This window comes from Stegostoma tigrinum, chromosome 35 (assembly GCF_030684315.1).
Source record: "Stegostoma tigrinum isolate sSteTig4 chromosome 35, sSteTig4.hap1, whole genome shotgun sequence".
NCBI lineage: Eukaryota > Metazoa > Chordata > Chondrichthyes > Orectolobiformes > Stegostomatidae > Stegostoma > Stegostoma tigrinum.
In genome coordinates this window covers 10,090,581-10,114,346 of record NC_081388.1, presented here as the reverse complement: position 1 = coordinate 10,114,346, position 23,766 = coordinate 10,090,581, and the positions used below count along the sequence as shown (strand labels likewise).

At 39.8% G+C, this 23,766-nt stretch overlaps 1 protein-coding gene and 1 pseudogene across 6 annotated transcripts in view; one reads left to right on the top strand and one right to left on the bottom strand.

The window, feature by feature from the left end:
- The window catches only part of LOC125447396 (epoxide hydrolase 4-like), a 41,598-nt pseudogene extending 39,640 nt beyond the window's left edge, over nucleotides 1–1,958 (top strand).
- A 10,129-nt stretch (nucleotides 1,959–12,087) lies between these two features.
- Nucleotides 12,088–23,766, bottom strand: part of LOC125447593 (adhesion G protein-coupled receptor E3-like) — a 32,559-nt gene continuing 20,880 nt past the window's right edge. For 5 of the 6 annotated variants that reach the window (XM_048522123.2, XM_048522124.2, XM_048522128.2 and 2 more), the window contains 8 exons: nucleotides 22,814–22,999; nucleotides 21,304–21,504; nucleotides 19,296–19,528; nucleotides 17,795–17,855; nucleotides 15,901–15,992; nucleotides 14,976–15,144; nucleotides 12,931–13,038; nucleotides 12,088–12,618 (listed from right to left, as the gene is read on the bottom strand). In XM_048522123.2, coding sequence (XP_048378080.2) covers nucleotides 12,952–13,038; nucleotides 14,976–15,144; nucleotides 15,901–15,992; nucleotides 17,795–17,855; nucleotides 19,296–19,528; nucleotides 21,304–21,504; nucleotides 22,814–22,999 — 1,029 coding nt within the window. In that variant the 3' untranslated portion in view covers nucleotides 12,088–12,618; nucleotides 12,931–12,951. The remainder of the gene's footprint in view (nucleotides 12,619–12,930; nucleotides 13,039–14,975; nucleotides 15,145–15,900; nucleotides 15,993–17,794; nucleotides 17,856–19,295; nucleotides 19,529–21,303; nucleotides 21,505–22,813; nucleotides 23,000–23,766) is intronic. The other variant, XM_059639884.1, reaches the window with a different exon arrangement.

The window sequence follows — 23,766 nt, the reverse complement described above, 5'->3', positions numbered from 1 at the left end:
GTTTTCATAATAACAGTTAACTCTCCATAATGTAGCAAGATTGCATGGCAAATTGAACTTTCAGTGTGAGCTGTGCAGATGCAGAAGTACTTGGGTTCAGAGGGCAGGAGACCTCAATGAGAAACAAGTATAGAAATTGTGGAAAGTACCACTTGAGGAGGGCATAACACCTACCTTTCCATACCTAAATTTCACTCCTCCCTTTTTTAGTTTGTTTCACAAACTAGGATGTCCGGCAGTGCTTCACGATTAACAAAATGTATCACATAAAAGCATGGCAAGCATCGACAATTAGCCTCAAAATTAGTTGTCTTCCGTTTCAGTTATGGGGGTGAAAGCTAAATATTGACTAATTGAGAGGAAAATAAGATCTTAGTGCAGTAATTATGTAGGCAGAACAGAGAGTAGGAAAGAAGTTAATGGCCAAAGGAATTGCCTGCCTTAGGAAAGGATAGCAGTGTGCAACAGTACAAGTTGAATGACAACAACTGATAATGATTCACTTTCTTACACACTGGTAGAAAATGCTTTTTAATGAAGGTAATTGTTACTTCACTCACGGGGCAAAAAAGGCTACACTTTTTAAAATCCATTCAACTGCTGCATGGTTTAACTGCACATTCCTGTTACGTGTCAAATCTTTGTCTCTGATACTCTAAACTGCTTGCTTCTTTGCTTCTCTTCCTTTATTTCTTTGTCAGAAGTCACATGACAGCAGCCTATAGTCCAACAGGTTTATTACGAATTGCAAGCTTTCGCAGCACAGCTCTTTTTGTAAGGTGAAGTCACTTGGACTATAACCTGGGTGTCGTGTGACTTCTGACTTTGTGCACCCCAGTCCAACACTGGCATCTGTGCATCATGGGGAGGCAATGTATTATCTCTGGATTGTTAATCCGGGGACCCAGGTTCAAATCCTGCTACAGCAGATGGTGGAATTTGAATTCAATAAAAAAAAAGACTTGGAATTAACTGTTTAATTGTTAATTGTCGATCATCAGGAAAAACCTGTCTGGTTCATTAATGTCCTTTAGGGAAGGAAACTGCCATCCTTACCTGGTCTGGCCTCCATGTGACTGCAGACCCACAGCAATGTGGTTGACTCTGAACTGCCCTCTGGGCAATTAGGGATGGGCAATGAATTCTGCCTAGTCAATGACACCCTCATCCCATGAAACAATAAATAAATAAAAATCATGGCTTAATGTCTTTGATCATGTTTTGTCACCTATCCTAATATATTATTTGGATCATTCTTAATGTTTATTTTCTCTTATTCTATCATGGGATATTGCTGGCAATGCTAGTATTTGTTGCTCAGCCTTGATTTTCCTTGAACTGAGTGGCATGCTAGGGCTGTCTCATAGCCCAGTTCACGCATTTCTGAGAGTCTGGAGTCACATGTAGGCCAGACCAAGCATGGATGGCAGATTTCCTTCTGTTCAGGACATGTGAACTAAATGGGTTTTTACACCAATTGCTGATATTTGTTTGGTTATCATTTATTGAGAATGGATTTTAATTCCTCAGTTGTTAATTGACTTCATTTGATTTTAATTCCTCAGTTATGAATTGAATTTAATTGAAATCCCACCAGTGTTGGGATTCACACCTTTATTTTGAAAACATTAGTCTTGGCTAAATTGCTAGTCTTTTGTTCTCCTGTGGAGCATGAACGCAATGCCTTCTAACTCAGAGGTGGGAGATTGATCAGCCATTGCTGACTGAATGTGCTTACTTACGTTGCAGCCATTTCCCAGCTCGGTGTCACGATGTGATGGTGCACAATTTGGTGATCTGGGGTGAGAAGGATGGAGCTCTCGAAGTTGGCATGACTGCCTACATGGAGCAATAGACCAGAATGTGTTCTGGTTGAAGGTAGTCACTGGGTCCAGCAGGACCAACCTGATGTAGTCAATAAACTCATCTGGACATTCTTGAAGGAAAACAACAAGTAGACTCCGGAATCCATACATATGCGCATGATACAACTTTACATTTGTGCAAAATATAATTTGTATACAATTTTCCTGTAAGGAAAAATAACTAACCATAACTGCGTAACTGGAAATTTTTATAGCATCTTAATTGAATGTTAAATGTAACAAATTCTGATATTTTAATGGCACAGTCAATTAAGTATAGCAAGTGATCATATGTTCTCCTTCCAATATTTGCCCACTTGCTGCAGGATACTGACAAATGCTTGAGTGACGGGAAGAAAGAAATTGCAATCCTGGGGATCCTCGACACTTGTTAAAGGCGCACACTTCACCAGGACTAGTGATTTGCATTCCTTTGATAGGCTGTTAGTTAACACAGACTCCCTTCTGGCATTGCTGTCTGGTGTTGGGTTGTGGCTTGTAGGATAAACTACCAGGAAAGATGAATTAATCAGCCTGGAATTATTAGTTTCTCACAGCTTGCCCGGATATCTTGATAACCACTGTGATAACTATGAAGCACTCAGTGGCCAGTGCTTTGTTCATTCAGTGATTGATGAACAGAAATGATATTCAGTGTGATCAAATCACTGAAAGGTGAAGAGAGATGATGATGTGAGTTGTAAGTGTGTTTTTTTTCCCTGTTGGATATTGGACTTGATCTGTAGCCACAGCTTTTGTACTGCTTTTTAACTTTGTAATTGTTGTTTTATTGTGATCGTGCAAACATTTTCTGTGTCTCAGGTAGATATCATTTCGGGAATCCATGACTTTCCAAAGCACAGAGGAAACAAAACAAAAAATTGTTTTGTACAACCAGATATTACAGATTGTTTAGGACTGAATTGCTCAGCAAGTTAGATGTTGTGCTGTTGGTTGGGAAAGTTGGGAAAATGCATATATATGTATCATTTTTCATGACCATTTGATGTTATATAGCTTTTTACAGCCAACAAAGGGCATTCTGAAATGTGGTTACCAATGCACATAATAAGGGTGGCAGCCAATTTACACACAACCAGTTCCTTCAAATAGCAATGGGGATGATGACTTCATTTGTTTGATGATGTAAGTTGATGGGCACATATTGGCCACAACACTGAGCATGATTGTCCTGTATGTATTTGAATAATCCCATGGGATCAACTTGTTGCACGGTGGCCTAGTAGCTAGCACAGCTACCTCACAGCGCCAGGGACCTGGGTTCAATTCCACCCTTGGATGGCTGCCCATGTGTGGAGTTTGCACATTCACCCAGTGTCTGTATGGTTTCGTCCGGGTGTTCTGGATTCCTCCTGCAGCTCAAAGATGTGTGACGTAGGTGGATTTGCTGTGTTAAATTGCCCTATAGTGTTCAGGAATGTATAGGTTAGATGGATTAGCCATGGGAAATACTGGGTTACAGGGTTAGGGAAGGGCGGTGGGCCTGGGAGGGCTTGCTCTTCATAGCGCTGGACTCAATGGGCTGAATGGCCTTTTTCCACACTGTAGGGATTCTATGAATCTACATTTACCCTGCCACAAGTGGACAAAAAGTGGCAGGAGACGGGCACTTGGATTGATATTTCATTCAAAATAAAATTATTTCCAACTGAGTAAGCACTATACGCAAGTGCCAGCCCATATAATTGTTCGTATTTCTAGAGATGGACTTGAACTCAGCATCTGTTGACTCCAATGTGGTCATAACAGTCTATGGAACAGCCACTTGAATACAGGGAGAGCGTGTTATAAACTCTATCTTCACCTGTAACTTCTAAAACAATGCTTTTTCTTTGATTTTGAGGGGGACATTTGTGGGCAGTGTTTGTGCCACAAGTGCCAGGCAATGACCATCTCCAACAAAAGAGAATCCAACATCAACCTTTGACATTCAGCAGCTTATCATTCCTGAATTCCCCCATCATTAACATCCGGGGCTCACTGTTGTCCAGTACCTAACTGAATAAACCATGCAACAGTTGTAGATACAAGACCAAGTCAGAGACTGGGAATTCGGCAGGTAATAACTCATTTCTTGAATTTTCAAACTCTGCCTCCCATCTATAAGGCAGAAGTCACATGTGTGGTGGAATGCTGTACATATGCTTGAGTGATTGCAGCTCCAGTAAGACCCAAGAAGTTCAATAGCATCCAGAAGCTATTAGCCAACTTGATTGGGACCCCATCCATCACCTTAAACATCCACGCTCTCCACTTGCAGTAATTGTGGCAGCAGTGTGTACTTCAAAAAGACTCCTTTGACAGCACCTTTCATCTATAAGGACAAATGCAGCTAGCACGCAGGGATATCACAGCTTGCTAGTTTTCCTTTAAGTTGCACACCATCCATTCACTATCACTGGAACTCCATACTCTAATAACATCATTGTGGTTAAAGTTACACCAGCAGCCTTGGAGGCTGAGAGAAAAATAGACAACTGGTGCTCTGTGGTGGCCATGCACATGCTGAAATTCTTAATTTAAAAAAAATCTTTTGTCTTTCCTTTCTTTGTTTGTTCTTTCTGTTCTGTCTCTCCATTACTTTGTCTCTGCCTCTTCCTTGGTTCTCTCTTTCTCACTACTGTTACTTATTCTTTTCCTGTTTTGCAGTCTCTGGTTTTTGTTACTGGCACCAACAAAAAAAATTAACGTTTACTCCATTTTCCCCGAACCAGGAAGATTCACAAGATGTGAAAAGTTAGCTCAGTTTTTCTTCACAGATGCTGCCAGACTTGCTGAATGTTTCTAGCAACTTCTGTTTTTAATCCTTCTTTGAGTTGGCTGAGCTATCAGGAGGCTCTTCATCTTCTAGGCAAGAGTTGAAAGTTGTGGTTTCTTCTTTTCTCTTCAATATTTTTGAGGTAGTCAAAATGATGGGTTGGAGCCAACTTCATTCCAGCTTGAGAAGTTCTCTCCTATCCACAATGTGTTTTCTTTATTCTCAAGAATCTGTTTTGATACCTTCTTGAGAAGTTAACGCTAATCAAAAGTCCAATTGTCCAATTGCAAAAGATGTATCCTCCAGGTAGTCTGTCCTATTTCCATCAGAAGTCCACAACAAACTAGAAGTGGAGAGAGTGAATGTTTAAGGAGTTCAGAAAATTTCTCATCACAAATGCAGCCAGCACTGCAACCAATCTTTATGAATAGCTTTTTTTAAAAATAAAAAGCACAAGGTTGTTGCCATTTAAGGAGAGAATGGGACAGGTGACTGAAAGCTTGATCAAAAAGCTATATTCAAAAGAGAGTCTTAAATGAGAGAAATAAGAGATTTTTAAGGATGAAGGAAAGAGGGAATGCATAAGAGGCCAGAGTAGAGGACCACAGAGTTGACCTTTTTTAGTGTTGGTGCAGCTACTTGCCCATGTTCATGTTACATTCAAAGTGTTGGCTAGATTGTTAAGCTTGTTGCATATGAGCAGGATAAATCATCAGTGCATGCTGCTGTTCTGTGCTCATCTGCTGTCTGGATCACTCTGCAAAGTTGATAATGTGGCTAGGGAGTAGAAACAGAGTTCTTTCCAGTTCCTACCAAGTTATTATCTGGACTTGGATTCAATTCAAAGTACACAATGAGGAATCAGTCCTGAAAGTTTTAGAGTGAAACTGTGTAATAGGCTGATGCCAATGGGGATTGATCTACAAACTCAATGCACTAATGGCTTTGATCATTAATTTGGTGTTGAACATTGTTTCATGATTGTAGTTCTGTTGAAGATGCTTAATACAGGCAGCTGATATGGACCCCTATGGAAATTAATGACTTGTTTGCATTGGGAAATGTACAACGTACTTGAAATAAATGCCAGTTTTGTGCCTAAAAATGTTAAAATTTTATGTTAAATCTTATGAAAACTGACTTGGGGATTTTCCCTCTTGTCCTAGGTAATGAGCTGAATATACACTTTGAAATCACCAGGCAGTTCTCTGAGACCCGCCACCCATCCCATTGACAAAGATGGGAAGTGGAGTTCAAAAAATGGGGACGCTGCAATAGAGTATCACCCCTCAACCATAATCAGTTTTTGAGGGTACAGGTATCTTTATGTGATTGTGGCAAAAGATTTGCATTTACAAAGCAACTTTCCTGATCCCAGAGTGTACTAAAGGGTTTCATAGCCAAATTGAAATGTCTCCGTTGTAAAGTGGAAAACAGCAGTCAGTTTGCCCACAGCAAGCTTCTATAAACAGCAGTGAAACAATGACTAGGTAACTTGTTTTACTTACATTGGTTCAAAGATAAAAATTGGACAGGACACCAGAGGCAGAATACTGCAAATTAGTGCAAAAGATCTTTTATGCCTAACTAAGAAGAACTTGGGATTTAGTTTAATACCAACTTCCAAAGATGACAATACTACATGTCATTGGTCAATCTTGGTCCTGTACTGAGCATTTGTCTTCACTTCTTTGGAGTGGAACCAGAATGTACAGACTTGTATTCACACTACACATTGAACCAATAACCATCAGTAAACATCTTTATAGGGTTTGTATTTCGCTGGCTGGCCAGCATTCATTGCTTACCCCAAGTTACCCTTGAGAAGGTTGTGGTGAATTGTCTTCTTGAATTGCTGCAGTCCACATGCTAAAGGTTGACCCACAATGTCCTCAGGGAGGGAATTCCAGGATTTTGACCCAGTAACAGTGAGATGTATCTCCAAATCAGGGTGATGAGTGTGTGTTGGAGGTGAACTTGCAGTTGGTGGTGTACCCATTGTATCTGCAGTTCTTGCCCTTGAAGGTGGAAATGGTCGTGGGTTCGAAGGTGCTGTCTAAGGATCTTTGGTGAGGTTTTTCAGTGCAGCTTGCAGATGAGTGCACATTTCTGCTACCAAATGTTGGTGGTGGAGGGAGTGGCTGCTTTTGGGTGTGATGCCAATCAAGTGAGCTGTTTTGTCTGGATGGTGACAAGCTTCTTGAGTGTTGTTGGAATTGCACATATCCAGGCAAATGGGAGTATTCCATAACACTCCTGACTTGTGCCCTGTTGATGGTGGACAGAACTTAAGGACAGAGAAGGTAAGTTAGTTATCGCAGTATTCCATGCTACTGACCCTCTCCTGTAATCACTGTGTTTACGTGGTAGGTTGAGTTTCTAGTCAATGGTAACTCCAAATATCTTGATAGTGGCCACCCAGTGGCTCTGACCTCAATAATCATGAAGTTCTTCAAGATGCTAGTCATAGCCGACATCAACTCCAGTCTCCCAGCCTGCCTCAATCCCCAACAATTTGCCTACAGATGTAACAAGTCCACAGCAGGTGCCATATCCCCAGCCCTGTACTCAACTTTGGAACATCTGAACAACAAGGACACCAATGTTAGACTCCTGCTCATTGACTACAGCTCTGCCTTCAACACCATTTTCCCCTCCAGACTGATCTTAAAAATCTGTGACCCCAGTTTTAGCTCCACCGTCTGCAACTGGATTCTTAGCTTTCTGAACCATAGACCACAATCAGTGAAAATAGATAACTGCTCATCGCTGACAATAACACTCCACCCTGGAGCCCTCAAGGATTCATCATCAGCGCTTTAATATACTCTGTACATCTGTGACTGTGTTGCCAAATTCCAAACGATTGACGTCTGTAAGTTCGCTGACAACACCATCATGGTAGCACGAATATCTAACAACAACAAGTCAAAATACAAAAGGGAGGTAGAGGGCTTGGTGACACGGTGCAATGAGACCAACCTTTTTCTCAATGCAGCAAAACTGAAGAACTGATCACTGACTTCAGAAAGAAAGGAGGAGAACTAGCCTCCATCTACATCATTGGAACCGAGGTTGGGAAGGTAGAGAGCAACAAGTTGCCCTAGACATCCCAGATAGATGTCACAGTCAAGAAGGCAAAACAATGCCTCTTCTCAGATGTCTCAGGAAATTTGGCATGTCCAAAAGGTCCCTCAGCAAATTCTGCAGTTGCACAATTGAAAGCATGCTGCATGGGTGCATAATGGCCTGGTATTGCAACTGCCCTGCTCAGGATTTTAAGAATGCAGAGCCCAAACCAGCACAGAAGCCAAACTTACATCCATATGCATGGCTCACTACCGTGGAAAGACCCATCGCACCCCAGTAATGATCTCATACAACCTCTTCCATCAGGCAGAAGATACAGAAGCCTGAACACATGCCCTAGCAGATTCAGGAACAGCTTCTTCCCAGCTGTTACTAGACTGATGAATGGAGTTTCTAACCTCAAATAATGCTGATCGTGCTAACGTTCACTTTGCCTAGCACATGCCCTGTGCAGTGTAACCCATCTGTGTCTAAGTTTTTTTGGTCTGTACATCCTTGATTACTGGGATCTGACTGTATAGCTCGTAAACGAAGCTTTTCAATGTATTCAATACACGGGACAATAAATCAATCAATCAATTGTAGGCAATTCACTGAAGATAATACCTTTGAATGACAAGAGGTGATGGTTAGATTGCCTTTTATTGGAGATCATAATTGTCTGGCATTTGTGTGATGCGTTTTTTGTCGCTTATCAGCCTAAGTCTGGATATTGTCCAGATCATGTTGCATTTGAACATGGACCTCTTTAGTATCTGAGGAGTTGTGAATAGTACTGAACATTGTGCAATCAGTGTTGAGTATTCCCACTTATGACCTTATGATGGAAGAAAAGTCATTGATGAAGCAACAGAAGATAGTTGGGCCTAGGACATTACCCTGACGAATTCCTTCCTGTATTACTGTGGTAGAGCTGAGATGATTGACCTCCAACAACCACAATCATCTTCATTTATTGCCAAGTATGGCACCAACTAGTGGAAAGTTTTCTCCTTATGCTTATTGTCTCCAATTTTGGTGGGGTTCCTTGATGTCATACTCAGTCAAATGCACTTGATGTCAAGACCTGTCACTCCCACCTCACTTCTGCAATTCAGCTCTTTTGTTCATGTTTGAACCAAGGCAGTTATGATGTCAGGGGTTGAGTCGCTCTGGCAGAACTCAAACAGGGCATCAGTGAGCAGGTGCTGCTTGATAGCACTGTTGATGACACCTTCCATCACTTTACTGATGATTGAGAATAGACTGATGGGGCAATGATTGGCTGGGTTAGATTCTTCCTGCTTTTTGTGTACAGGACATAGCTGGAAATATACTAGCTATTGTCGGATAGAGGTCAGTAACAATACTGGAAGACCTTGGCTAGGAGAGTGGCAAGTTCTGGAGCAGAAGTCTTCAGTACAGTTGTCACTGTTACTTAATATCGTGAATCGAATTGACTGAAGACTAGTGTCTTTGATGCTGGAAACCACTGGAGGAGGCCAAGGTGGATCATTTACTTGGCACATCTGGCTGAATGTTGCTGCAAATGCTTCAGCTTTATATTTTGCATTGATGTGTTGGGCTCTTCCGTCACTGAGAAAGGGGATATTTGTGGAGCCTCCTCTTCCAGTGAGTTGTTTAATTGTCCACCAACATTTCCAATTGAATGTGGCACGAATGCAGAGCATAGATCTGATATCTTGGTTGTGGGATCATTTAGCTTTGCCCATCACTTCCTGCTTATGTGATTTGGCTTGAAAATTAGTCCTTTTTGATTGCTTCACCAGTTTGCCATCTCATTTTTGTATGTCTGGTGCTGTTACCAGCATGCCCTCCCGCACTCTTCATTGAATCAGGTTTGATCCCCTGGCCTGGTAGCATAATTGAGTGGGAGATATACCTGTCCAGTGAGGTTGCAGAACCATGCTGGAGTACAATTCTGTTGCTGTTGATGGCCCATAACCCCTCATGGTCATCCAGTCTGGAATTGCTAGATCTGTTTGAAGTCTGTTCCATTTAGGACAGTGATTGTGCCAGACAAAATGATGGAGGGTATTCTCAATGTGAAGTCAGCACTCCATCTCCTCAAAGACTGTACAGTAGTCAGTTACTACTGAGACTGTCATGGATAGATGCATTTGCAGCCAGCAGATTGGTAAGGATGAGGTCAGGTATGTTTTTTCCTCTTGTTGGTTCCCTCTCCATCTTCTGCAGATCCGGCTATGTCCTCTAGCACCCGATTAGTAGTGCAGCTGCTGACCCAGTCTTGGTGGTGGACATTGAAATCCCCACCCAAAGTACATTTTTCACTTTTGCCAGCTTCAGTGTTTCCTCCAAGTGTTGTTCAACCTGGAGGAGTACTGATTTATCAGCTGAAGAGAATGGTACGTGGTAATCCGCAGAAGGTTTCCTTGCCCATGTTTCAGTTGTTCCATAGAAATACCTGTTATGGCTCAGTTTATTTGGCAATATGTGATTTTAATTTTAAGTCACTCACAGTTCAGCCTTTACACTGTGAATGTGAACAAAAGACCAATATAAAAAGGAAATACAATTACATTGACTTGCTTACAGCCTCCAAAAAGTCCCAAAGCACTTTTCAACCAAAGAAATAAACTCTACTTTTTAAGTATAGTTACTGCCGGACACGTGCAGTTTGTACTGTAGTCATTTCTAGACAGCACCTTATTTCTGTAGCACAGTGTAGAGCTGCAACAGATTTTAAACAAGCAGAGAGGGGCAAAAAAATCAGAAGGGAGTATTTGAGATCAGGTGCAGTGCCAAAAGCTAAATTGCATAGGGGATGATGTGGAAAGGAGCATAAGAACTGAAATAAAGATGAAAGACATCACCAGTTGGTATAACCTGTGCCCTTTCCTGTCAGAGGTAATAGTTCAGTGGAATCTGCTCTTCCAGAAGAGCATCATAGCCCTGAATGAACTGGAAAACATGTAGAACAAAAGAGCAAAAGTCTATCTCAATACAGGAACTAACTAAGATTAGAGCAAAAATTGGTAGTGTGACGGGAGGAAACTTGGTCAGAGGCCTTTCAAAGGACAGAGAGATTGAGAAATTGGAAGATTGGAGAGGAGCGAAGACCTAGACAATCAATTCAACAGAAATAATTATTCTCCTGGAGTGTTTATTGTAGAGGAGTGTCGTATAAGTTCCCTAATAAATCCTGTATTGGACTTTCATCTATCAGGGACTCTGAGGATGGAAATTTACTAAGAAAATGGATCATCACAGTGATCAAACTCAAAAGGAGTTTTGAAGTGATCAGATTTCAGGATGAATTGTGACTCCCGAGGCAGTGACGATGAAGGATGATCTTGGAATGCTAAACAACTGTTTGCAAGACATTCCAGACATGCCTTAGAATCTGTTCTTACACCAGACTCTGTTTGAGAGAAAACAATTTTTCAGGATCATATCATTCATTACCAAGCCAAATAAACTATTTGTAATGTATTGTGATATTTGCCACATTCTTTCCTAGTTCATTTTGTGAAGTCGTTGAAATGTTTATGTTTGGCAAGAACAGTTAGAGTTGTAGAATCAAGGTCAGGTAAATAGAATTAACTGATAGATTAGCAGTAATTGAATGAATTGCACAGAACAGGCTTGAAGAATTGGATGGCTTCCTTCTACCTTAAGTTTTAGTAATTTGATGATGCATCTTTCCCTTTGCACCCCAAAGCAACTGCCTGTGTCAACTGTATGTCATTTCTGAAAGTCAAAATAGATGTGAATGACATTATTTTATATATTGCTGTATTTAGGGTTATTTCCAAAAACCTCTTTAATTTTCATGACCAGTTTACAGGTGCCGTAAGCAGCTCGAACTACTAATCAGCTCAATCTTTATTTTGCTAATTGGTGAGATTAGTCTAGACTCAACACAAACAAAAACAGAAATCACTGGAAAAGCTCAGCAGGTCTGACAACATTTCTGGAGAAATATCAGAGTTGATGAGTTGGGAAAGAGAGATAAAAAGGTGTAGAGCTGGATGAACACAGCAGGCCAAGCAGCATCAGAGGAGCAGGAAAGGTGACGTTTTGGGTCTAGACCCTTCTTCAGAGTTGATGGGTTGGCTTTGAGGAAGAGTCACTTGACATGAAATGCTCACTCTGATCTCTCTCCAAAGATGCTGCCAGACCTGCTGAGCTTTTCCTGAAATTTCTAATTTACAACATCTGCAGTTCTTCTGGTTTTTATTTAGTCTAGGCTCAACCCTGCATCAGTCATTGGATTAAATATGGATTGCCCACTGAAATGTCACACCAATCAGAAGATGAAGAAATAACTCACCATCAAAACACAAAGTGCAAGCTAAACTATACATTTTTATTTATTTACAGTCAGTAGAACATAAAGAATTGCAGTATGAAAACCTAGAGAGCATAAATGCAATATAATCAAATTCTTCTATCCAATAAAAAATAGACACCAAAATACAGGTGCCTTGGTAATAGTGCCTTGTGAATTGCCTTTCCTGCTGTACATTCGTGATTTCTCAAGTCAAATTTTTTTGCTAAAGAAGGAGAATCAGAGAAAGATGAATCCTGACAAAATATCTTTTTAGTATATAATAAGTCGAATCATGATTTGTTATTAACATATCATTGGAACAGGAAATAAATCTCATCTTGGTGTTATCTACATGTTGTTGATAGCTAATGGGAAAGAAAATCACACCTTTCCCTTCTATCTTCATCAGAAGAGTAGTCCCTAGCAATAATATTGTTGACACAATAAACTGAAAAAGGAACAAACAATTAGAAGTATATATTCTTCAGAGAACTTGGAGTGTTCTTGATACTGGGTTAAAACAAGTGAAATTCTGAAAGAAATATAAATCTTGTGGTTTATGTTTCTTCAGCCAATATTTTGGCTTCACTCTGGAGGAGAAAAGAGAAAAAAATCATTCTGATTCGATCGGTCTGCTTGATCTCACAGACGTGGAGGTAGCAGCAGATAGCATTCCACAACAAGTAGGATAAGGGACAATAGGGTCTCTTCAGCATCCCAAATTGTTGCTGCCTCTAGGATCTTGGTACAAGATTGCAATATGTGGGCAATGTGTCTTTGTTCTACAACACATAAAATCCACCTTGTTGATAATTACCTAGGTTTAAGGAAAAACCCTTATGGATGTGTGAAACATTTAACTTGCAGTTCAACTGCAGAACAACTGGAAACTGCAGACTTACCCACATAACCGATTGATCGGATTAGGTGGTGCCAGTATAAAGTGTTGAGTTGGATATGTTGTGCTTTTGTATCACTCCTAGAAACCATTTCTTACATTCTTCCCTCACCTTTGAGAAAGAAGATTATAGAGAGATTTCAAAAAGATGAGATGAATGCTGACTAGGGACATAGCGTCATAGAGACATACTGTCATACAGACCGGAAACAGACCCAATGGTCCAAACAATCCATGCCGAACATAATCCCAGACCCACCTGCTTGCTCCTGGCCCATATCACTCCAAACCTTTCCTATACATTTACTCATCCAAATTTCTTTTAAATGTTGTAATTGTACCCACATCCACTACTTCCTCAGGAAGTTGATTCCACATCCAAACCATCCTGTGTGTAAAAAATTTGCTTCTCATGTCTTTTTTAAATCTCTCTCTTATCACCTTAAAAATGTGCCCCTGACCTTGAAATCTCCCATTCTAGGGAAAAGACAATTACAATTAACTCAATCCATACCCTTCATTATTTTATAAACCACATATCTTGAAATTTTCACCTCGTTCACAAATTGTATTTGTCTGACTCGGAAATGATCTTCTCTTTATTGCCTCCCCTCCTGCTCTTCAAATTGGAAGGATGCTATATGAATAAAACATTTCCTGTTTCAGATACACGTTGTCTGTGATGACACTGTTTCTTTAAGAGGCAAATTTCGTCCTGGTTTAGTTTAGGAAGAGAGGTTGAGAATGAATTTGCCTTTGCCAAGGGTGTCTTTATGGGATGTTACTATATTGGAACAGTGTTGTTTGGTAGTTAAATAATTTATTATTCTGTTAAGTTTTCCAGTGGAGTTGTTATTCCAATTTTTCTTTGTTTATATTTTAACCATAGTGTAAGAATAAGGTGTGTTTTGCTTCAAGCCTGATAGTTTGACCAATCAAATTACATATGCAATACAAAGCCTTACACTTGCCTTTGAAAATAGGAGAAGTTGGTATCTAAGCTATCTTCTTAATATATTGTGAGGGAGTTTGGACTGGCCCATAAAAGCCAACATCAAATAATTGCAGATAACATAATTTCCATGAGATGTAGCTCTTGCTGGACAGCCAATATTTGTTGCCCTCCCTAATTGAACTGAGTAGCTTGTTAGGGCCATTTCAGATGGTACTAGTGTAGATTTGGAGTCATGTGTAAGTTAGGCTAGGCAAGACCACATATTTCCTTTCCTAAAGAGCATTACTGACCCAGGTGGACTTCTAAATGATCTTGGTTACAATTGCTGAGACTAGCTTTCAGTTCTAATTTTTACTAATTGAATTTGAATTGCTGTGGTAGGTTTTGAACTCTGACCATTCGGCTGGATTCTGGTCCAGTGAGCTACCATCTCCCTGACAACTATAGCTGGCTTTAAAATAAAGTTTCATTGGGGTTTGCCTAGAATCAGAAAAATAAACATTGCCTCCAACCCCGCTTTCTGCCTTGCAGTTTTATGCCCACATGTTAGATGTTGAGTTCAAGACAGACTGGTTGAGGAGAAAACAAGATCAACAACTATCTTCATGCTTCAGCTTGTTGAGACCACTGTTTATTGCATGTTACTACTGTATGTACATACTCAACATGTATATATAGTAATCTGAAGTATACCAGGCTGTAAGAATACTGTCACATTGTTCGGGTAGTATTCCTTGAACTCTTAGTCTTCTCTCTGTCTAACCAACTGTGCCCACATTCTGCTATTTATGCCCTCATGATGCCCTCCCTCGTTTCACATATGTATGGCCAAACTCCTTCATAATTTTAAAAATCTCCATAAAATTGTCTCTCAGTCTTCTAGAGAAAGCAGTTCTAGCTTTTAAACTCTCAGATGTGGTGTCATCTTTATGAATATTTTTCTCCATGCCACTATATCGTTTTTGTAAAATGGAGACCCAAACTATGCAAACTTTTCATAAAAGTATTCTGAGTGTGCTTTAAGCAAAATTTTATATGAATTTAGCTTAACATTACACTGTCACATACAGTTCCCACAGTATTGTATGCCATACCTCAGCACTGAAAACACACAGGATAAGAAAAATTAGGAAGCCTTGGAGAGGTATAATTATAATGAATATGTATTCCATTATTCCACTGGGATCTTCGTCATCAAAGAATCCAATAATCCAGGGGCATCCCAAAATAACTAGCTGAAGAAGTATTTTAAATGTCAGCATTCTGTAAGTAATGAAAAGGAAACAAAATCATTTTGTTATATCAAAATTGTATTAAATGAAGAATGCTGATGAATTTTGCTCAAGCTATTAAATATAAACAATTTCAGCTTCATAAATCTGTAAGTCCCACCACTCGAACCCTCTAACATTGCCTTCCATTTACCACCCCTTAGTGTCATGCTCTCATTGGTGACGGAAGTTTCCAGTCAGTTTTTTTTTCTGTAATGTGAAATTCTGGCAGAAGGATTGGGAACTAGAGGGTTACCAACCAGAAGTAACAGTTTTAATATAACTGGCAAATGTAAGCCAGTCTAAAGATAAGTAGAATGTCTTTAAATGTAGCACGCTGCAATGATGCAGAATTCCCTGCCCCAAGGGGTAGTGGAAATGTACGCAACAGTAACCTCCGAAAGGGAACTGGATGAACACTTAAGGGAAAAAAGTACAGGGCTCTGGGGAAATGGCTGCACAGGAACAAACTGGATAGCATTTACAAATATCCAACTTGAGCATGATGGCCCAAATAGCTTCCTATAGTGTATGGTTCTTATAAAGGGGACATTTAACATTTCATGGAAAAATCAATGTGAATCAAGTAATGCTTTAATACTGGAAACTTTCCAAGACATGCGTTTTGGAAAAGAAAGTGAGTGGTGTGTAAAACAGACAGCTGATTTGCAATATTGCCCATTGAACCTCCTTAGATGCATTTTCTTTTTGAGTTGGGACAATTTTGTTAATGCAACTCAACACTCACCTGGAATCTTTGATTTTTGATATTTCAGTGTTACGTTTAGAAATCTGCTCAGTCAGTATCCAGAGTGTTCTACTGAACAGGATAATATTAACCTGCAGAACAATTGCAATATCTGGAGCTTATCATAATGAGTCAGCTTTTTCAAAGTGCATAAAACATGAGCAAGATGGCATATGCAACACCCTGAAGTGCAGGTGAAAATTGTTATAACTACTCAGCATGCCTAATACAACAAGTTTGAAATGAATATGTATTTAGCTTTACATGATTTCCTACTGTGTACAAATTGTTTTTCTTTTATTCATTCATGAATTAAGGAATTCATTTCAATTATTTATTTATTGTCCGTTCTGAACTGCTCTTGAGAGGAGTGTGATGAATCACCTACTTGAATAAAGCTGAGTGGTTTGCAGGCCTTTCAGATAACTGTATTGTTGTGGGTCTTGTGTTGCGTGTCTTTCAGATCTGGTAAGATGGCAAATCAACTTCCATTTTGTGACATTAGCAAATCAGATGGACTTTTACAGCAATTCAGTGGTTTCAGGGTCATGGTTACTTTTTTTTTATTCCAGATTAATTAATGAATTGAAATCTTATTCCTCAGTTGTTGTTGTGTTGGGATTTGAATTCATGTCTCCAGGGTGGCTAGACCAGGTTTGAGAATTACGAGGATAGTAGCATAATGACCTTGGCTACTACAGAACCAAGTGCTCTGTTTGGAATGGAAAATCCAAAGACTAATTTGCGAATTTGACCAAAAAATAATAGATCCTCACTGATGCTTTCCAGTTTTAGGAAACCAGCCTTATTTCCTACAGGTCACCATTTACACGCTGCCTCTTGGGTGTCATCACTAAGAAAAGGGTCACATCAATGGCAGCAGACTCCCCCCCCCCTCCCTTTCTTCTCAGCATTATCTCAAAAAAAATTCTGTCATCTGATTTCAAGAGTTAGTTTAGTCAAACTTGTTCCCCAATGCAACCCCACCATGTTCAAAATCCATCATTTTGTCTCCTATTATCTCTGTACTTCTGGCTGTCCTTCATCAAATTTTCCCCCAGCTGTCTCCTTAAATTCATGTTTCGCTCTGAGCTGACTTTTTCACCTTACTTTCAGTCCATTTCTCCTTGTTTGTTAAGGTCCGCCTCACCATCCTGCTACCAAATCACTGCTTTTACCAGGGATCCATGCCTCTATTATATTCAAGATTGACTGAATCAGGCACTTCCCTACCTCCCCTTCCTATCTGGATCAAACATTGAGTCATTTACAGCCCTACAAATGAGTCCTTTTGTGCGTATAATGTGAGATGCCTGTTATCCACAGAAAGTTGGACTTGTTTATGATGGGCAGTGAAATAATATGATACCCATAGCTTAACAGAAATGAAAGCAAGATTTGCATTTATATAGAACCTTCCATAATCTTAGGTCCATTTAAACTTTTTCCAGAGAATGAAGTACTTTTGAACTGTAGTCACTTTTGAATTATAAGAAACACAGCAAAGACCATAGTAATAATCAGTTTTACTAGCACTGGCTAAAGCGGTAACTAGGTAGGATACCAGATATAAGTCCACTGTTACTCTTTGAGATGAAACCACAGGATATTTTACACCCACCTGAGATAGCCTTGGTTTACTATCTCATTTGAAAGACAGCATTTCCAACAATGGAGCATTCCCTCAAATCCTTGGGATATGGACTCAGCTCTTGAAGTAGGATTTGAGCCCACGGCCTCTGCACTCAGAGGCAGGAAAGCAATCCACTACTGAATACCAATAGGGGAAATGGCAGCCTGATAGCTGTATTCATGTTCAACTTATTTGTGAAGAGAAAGATGAAAGAGGACGATATCAAAGCAGTAAAGATTAAAAAAAGGATTTAGGGGTTACCAGAATTATCAGAAGCACAGGTCCAGAGAAGTACCAAATATTTTCTTTCTGTAGAAAGCAGCTGTAGTGGAAGAAACAAGATGTGCAGATATTAATCACAGTTTAAAACACAGATTCACGTCACCCTATGATATGAGTATACTGCCAGAAAGTGTAGTAGAAGCAGTTTTAGCAGCAACTTTGTAAAAATAATTAGATTTAAAAAGGAACGAAAATTCAGGCTGATGGGGAACATGGACAAATTGGAAAGCTTTTTCATAGAACCCATACAGTGTGAAAACAGGCCATTCAACTCAACAAGCCCACACCACTCCTCCGAAAAGCATCCCACCCTGACTCATTCCCCTATCCCTGCATTTCCCCATGTCTAACCCATCTAACCCAACCATCCTTGGACTCTATGGTAAATTTAGCATGACCAATTCACCTACTCTGCACATCTTTGGATGATGGGTGGAAACCCACGCAGACATGGGGAGAATGTACAAACTCTACATAGAAAGTCACCCGAGGGTGGAATTGAACCAGGGTCTCTGACACTGTGAGGCAGCAATGCTAACTACTGAGCCACTGTGCCATCCAATAATTTTTCTTAGAGGCGGCGCAAGCACAGTAGATCAAATGACCTTTTTATGTGCCAAATTATTCAGTAGTTACAAGCTTAGTGATTCGAATGCTTTCAGTTCCAATGCAGTGGTGTATTTGCATTCAATTAGATTTCATAAACAAGCAGCTAACTAAGCATATGGATGGAATATTTCTCTAATTATTTTCAATAACTGTCTTAGGAAAGATTCCTACACTTTTTCACCCCCTAACTTTCCAACAGTGAAGGCTCTTTCTGGCACAGAATTCTCCCTCAGTCATTTTTCAAGCCTCACCCAGATAGTTGATTGGAATAGAGCTCTTGATCATTTGACCATTAGTCTGAATAATGTATCGATTCCATGTTTTATCAACAGGTGAACATTTCCCAACAAGGGCCACCAGAGGGTAGGTAAAAGCCAGAACTCATAATTGATCTCACAGCTGTCTTGTCCATGAACACTGAGGCTGGGCAGTGAGCTCGCCACATAAATTGAAGTAAATAGTTGAGATAATTATAATTTCTGCAGTCTGCATATTTTAGGATCACATTTCTTGCTGCATTTAACCATTTAGCCACAAGGGGAGCTTGTTGTGGAGGATCAAGACATTTCTCAAGTTTATTTGCTGTGGTTTTATTTTGCACGCATCAAGTTTTAGCAAAATCTTGATTTTCTTTCTTCTGTGACAGAGTTCAAGAAACTCGTGTTAATTGTTGACACAAACACACATCCTTTCTCCTGATGGTTTTGGTTCCTGCTGCTAGTTCAGAAAAAGAAAGGAGAAAAGATAGAAGATCTTGGCATTGGATAAGAATGGGAGGCAATTATGATACATAAACTATGACATGATTTTCAAGGTAAAGTCCTTAGAAAGGCAGGTGGGTGGAAATAGAATAATATAATCTAATACTCACTTAGTATGTGACACATATGCACTTGGATGTGTTGCTGCAGATATCACCACTATCACAATTGGGGATAAATAGCAAAATGGAATCTTGAATTTTTGCATGGTGGTAGAACTGGAAACCCTCATGTTCCGCAGGTTAATTGACATAAGGTAGAGTTGTAGTCCTTCCATAAACATCCAGGCGAACACCGTCAAGTAGAGATAATGTAACCAAACAGCTGTGATTGCACACACAGTCTAAAAATCAAGGCAAGATAAGAGTTGGTATATCAGAACCACATTAGTAGATTTTTGACTTTTTTGCTAACAGTAAATTATGATGAGACAAATTCAGATTACACCAAACTTTGGTTTTAATGAAGTTGTCGGCCATTTCGACTGACAGAAAAGGAAATCCAATGGAAGGGTATCTGCAAGAAGACCAATAACCCCTTCTGCCGTTCACTGAGATCATAGGGTATTTGCTACTTTTTTTTGTATAGAAACCAATTCGAGTTGCTTAAGGGGCTTGTCAGCTATTTCAAAGCTCTATATAACAATATGCAATTGGATGGACACCTGCAATTTGACTTATAATGAATTTATTTTATTTGATACAATGAATGATGATGCTCAAAATGGGAAAGTATAGTAAGAAAGAGCAGCTTTAAATGTAAGAACTAATTTACCTGGTGCACAGAAGACTAAATAGTGACATAGCAGAGATTTTTAACATAATAATGTAATTAAGTAGAGCTTTTGCAAACTCAAACCAACCTTAAAGTGTTTCACAGCCAGAGGTTCTTTTTTCAAGGTTTGACAGTGTTGGAGGAAACCACAGCTAATTTTCACCCAGCAAGGTCCCACAATTGCAATAAGCAAATAATTAGTGTTAGTTCTGTAACATCGAAACAGAACATGCTAGAAATGCAGTTTCAGATGGAAACATGAACTTGATTTGATCAATCTACCGGAGTCCTTTGAGAAGGTAACATGTGCTTTGGATAAAGGGGAACAAGTGGATGTGCCACAGTCAGATTTCTAGAATGTACTTGATAAGGTGCCACATCAAAGCTTATTACAGAAAATAAAAGCTTATGGTGTAGAGGGTATATTGGATTGGATGAAGGGGAACAAAGATTTGAAATAATGGATCATTTAAGTTTGGCAAAATTTGAAGAATATTGTGCAACAGGGTTATGTGCTGGCCCTCAATGGTTTACAATTCATAGAAGTAACTTGGATGAAGGGATGGTAGTTGTGGTTGTTAACTTTGCTGACAGCACAATAACTAAGTAAATAATTAAGTTGTCAAAAGGACACAAGATGGTTACACAAGATATAGATAGGTTATGTAAGTGGGCAGAGATGTGACAGATGGAGTATAATGTGGATAAATGTGAAATTATCCATTTTGGAAAGAAGAATAGAAAGGAAGCCTGTTACCTAAATGGTGAGAAGTGATAATGGGATAGTAATTTGAAGCAGAAGGAGCTACAGGGCTGTGGCAAAGAGGTCAGGGCAATCAATTTAGTGTTAAATTGCTTGAAATGTGAACCATTTCAGAAGTAAAGGGACCAAGTGGCCGCCCCTTCTGTTACAAACATTTGTCTTTCTAGATGTTAGTCAGTGATATCAATATTTTTTCACAGGCAACGTTTGGAATGTGTTCCAAAAACAGAAATTGCTGAAAAAGAAGAACTGAGGAAGGGTCACAAGACTGGAAATGTTAACTCTGGTTTCTCTTTACACATGCTGCCAGACCTGCTGAACTTTTCCAGCAATTTCAGTTATTGTTTCTGATTTACAGCATCCTTAGTTCTTTTGGTTTTTATTTGGAATGTGTTCCATTTAGTTTGAAATGAGGCTGTGTTACAATAAATGCATTAATATTTAACTGATTCTCATCCAGTTCTTTCATCTGTTATGTTAGCAGACACCAACCAGAGATTAGGCTTCTTCCTGTTTAATTCATTTAGATATGGAGTATAAGTGTAACTTTGTTGCCCTTTGGAGTGGAGGTTTTGTCTTACCTTGTTACAAATTCTGTCACTTTGAGTTATGAACAGCATGTTTGCTAAGAACAAGTTCAGGCACAGGTGAATGTGAGAATTGCTAACATGTGTCTTTGCCAAGGAACAATGTGTAAAAATGAAGATCATGACCACGAGAGACACCTCCGAGATAATTAAACATGTGATTGTTATTATCGATTTAGTATCTTCAAAATGATTCTGCAATACAATGATAAAAAAAATTAAGGGGATATTTTTATTTTGGAAAAATTATGTTGTCATTTCATATGAATGTAAGCCATTACACCCAATAGGATTGTAAAACAAAACTTTAGGCTTCTGAGCTTAAAAGCAGCAGTGGCTGCTGTGAAACTCAGATTGATACTTGACCTCTGCGTGACCCCTATAAAATCTCACCATTTTTCTACAGGACCATGTAACTTAAATGAATGCTCAGTGAGGCCGGATTTCTTCTGTATGAAAAGCTAGGTGCTCATTTTTGCCCATCTTTTCATTCAGCTGCCCCATGATCAAGAGATCAGGGGAGGGTGGTGATTGGAGTAATAAATGTGGGGTAACGTGGTGTTTTGCGGTGAAGGTTGTAGGGATGAAGGGGTGGCAAACAGATGGAGGTCCAAATGAGGCCATTCCCTCTCCCCCTGCCCAATAATTTATATAATTCCATACCTGCCAAATTTCCATGTGAGCGTGTTCAGACAAAATCTGAGGCATGAAAATGGGCCACATCGGAAAATAGTTTGGGAAGCTTTACATTACACAATAAGAACATATGAGATAGAAGGTAAGTATACTATCTTTATAGATCACTTTTGGTTCCTGTGATCTGGACTGGTTTTGATTGTCTGAGGGTATTGGAGAGAAATTTTCCAATATATTTTTCTTTTAGTCTCCTGATTACTCTTTTTTTGCTGCTCCATGGTGATAAAACGTATTCCTAGATCTAACTTGCCCCGTGCTGTCTTCTTCTGCCAATTGGAAAGCAAAAAGGCCCATCATCTAGTTGGATGATGCTCGATCAATGGCCAAGAAAGTCTTTGGCTCTCTGATTTTGTTACTTCATAATTGGTAGAGGGAAATGTTCAAAGAAAACGACAAAGAAACACAGATAACACAGTGTGAAGCTGGAGGAACACAGCAGGCCAGGCAGCAGCAGAAGAGTAGGAAAGTTGACATTTTGGGTCGGGATCCTTCTTACTATAACAAAGAAATACAATTTTTTTTCAATGTGCGTATGATTTTTCCCCAGTGTTGCATCCAAGAGGGTCCCTATTCCCAGCAGATTACTTGGCAGGGAAGGAAAGATATAGGAAAGAGGAAGTATTTTGTAATAGTGTTGTCATAGGCTTGATGGATTGGCAGGGCTTTGTATTTTATGTCAATTTTGTATTTTTCCATGCCCAACCAGATGATAATAACTCTGGATTCCAGCCAGCAATCTAATCATTGGGTATTCTGTAACCTTGGCTCAGTGTGTAACTTCTGGTCTCTGTAAATTCAATGATCTCACCCTGTATCCGACTACATGCCCAAATACATCGAAACTTGCCAGGGCAGACAGCTCCACCAGCAACAGACACAGGAATATGACTGGTTTTTTCTCTGAACAGATTGCTGTTGCAAATAATGTGATGGCAACACATGCCACTATCACAAAGATCCCAATGTCCGTTAATATAGATGATGATTGGCAACTCTGCAACAAAATGTTAAAGAACACGTTGAATCTAAGATATCTTGTGCTGCAATGCTACTACCTACGTTAGATTTAATTAATGTCTATTAAGTGATTAGTAATGTGGCTTAATGGGTATAACACTCTTACCTCTGAGTCAGAAGGTTGTACATTGAAGCCCTTGCCAGCTAGGCCTATGGCATAAAATCTATGCTGACACACCAGTGTAGTACAAAAGGAATGCTGCATTCTTGGAGGCACCCACAGCCAACTCCTGGGAATCCCCTCCAGCTCTTGTCTGCCTCTCTCCTAAAATATCTATCCCTAAAACCTACCTTCAGCTTTCCGAATTAAGCGTGGCCTCAATGGTTCCCGTGACTCTCCTAAGTTCCTTGAGTTTATCTTCTCCATTAAAAAGTGCCATTTCAGTTCAAGTTATTGTTGTGAAGAGAGGGCAGTGGCTGAGTGGTTTGCACTGCTGCCTCACAGTGCCAGGGACCTGGGTTCAATTCCACCCTTGGGTGACTGTGTGGAGTTTGTATATTCTCCCCATGTCTGCGTGAATTTCCTCCCACAGTCCTAAGATGTGAAGGTTAGGTGGATTGGCCATGCTAAATTGCTCGTAGTGTTCAGAGATGTTTAGATTAGGTGGGTTATAGGGTGTGGATCTGGGTGGGATGGCCTGAGCGTCGGTGTGGATTTTTTGGGCCAAAGGGCCTGTTTCCACACTGTAGGGATAATGTGATCTATGCGGGGTTCACTATCTATTTATATAAGTGGATATAAGT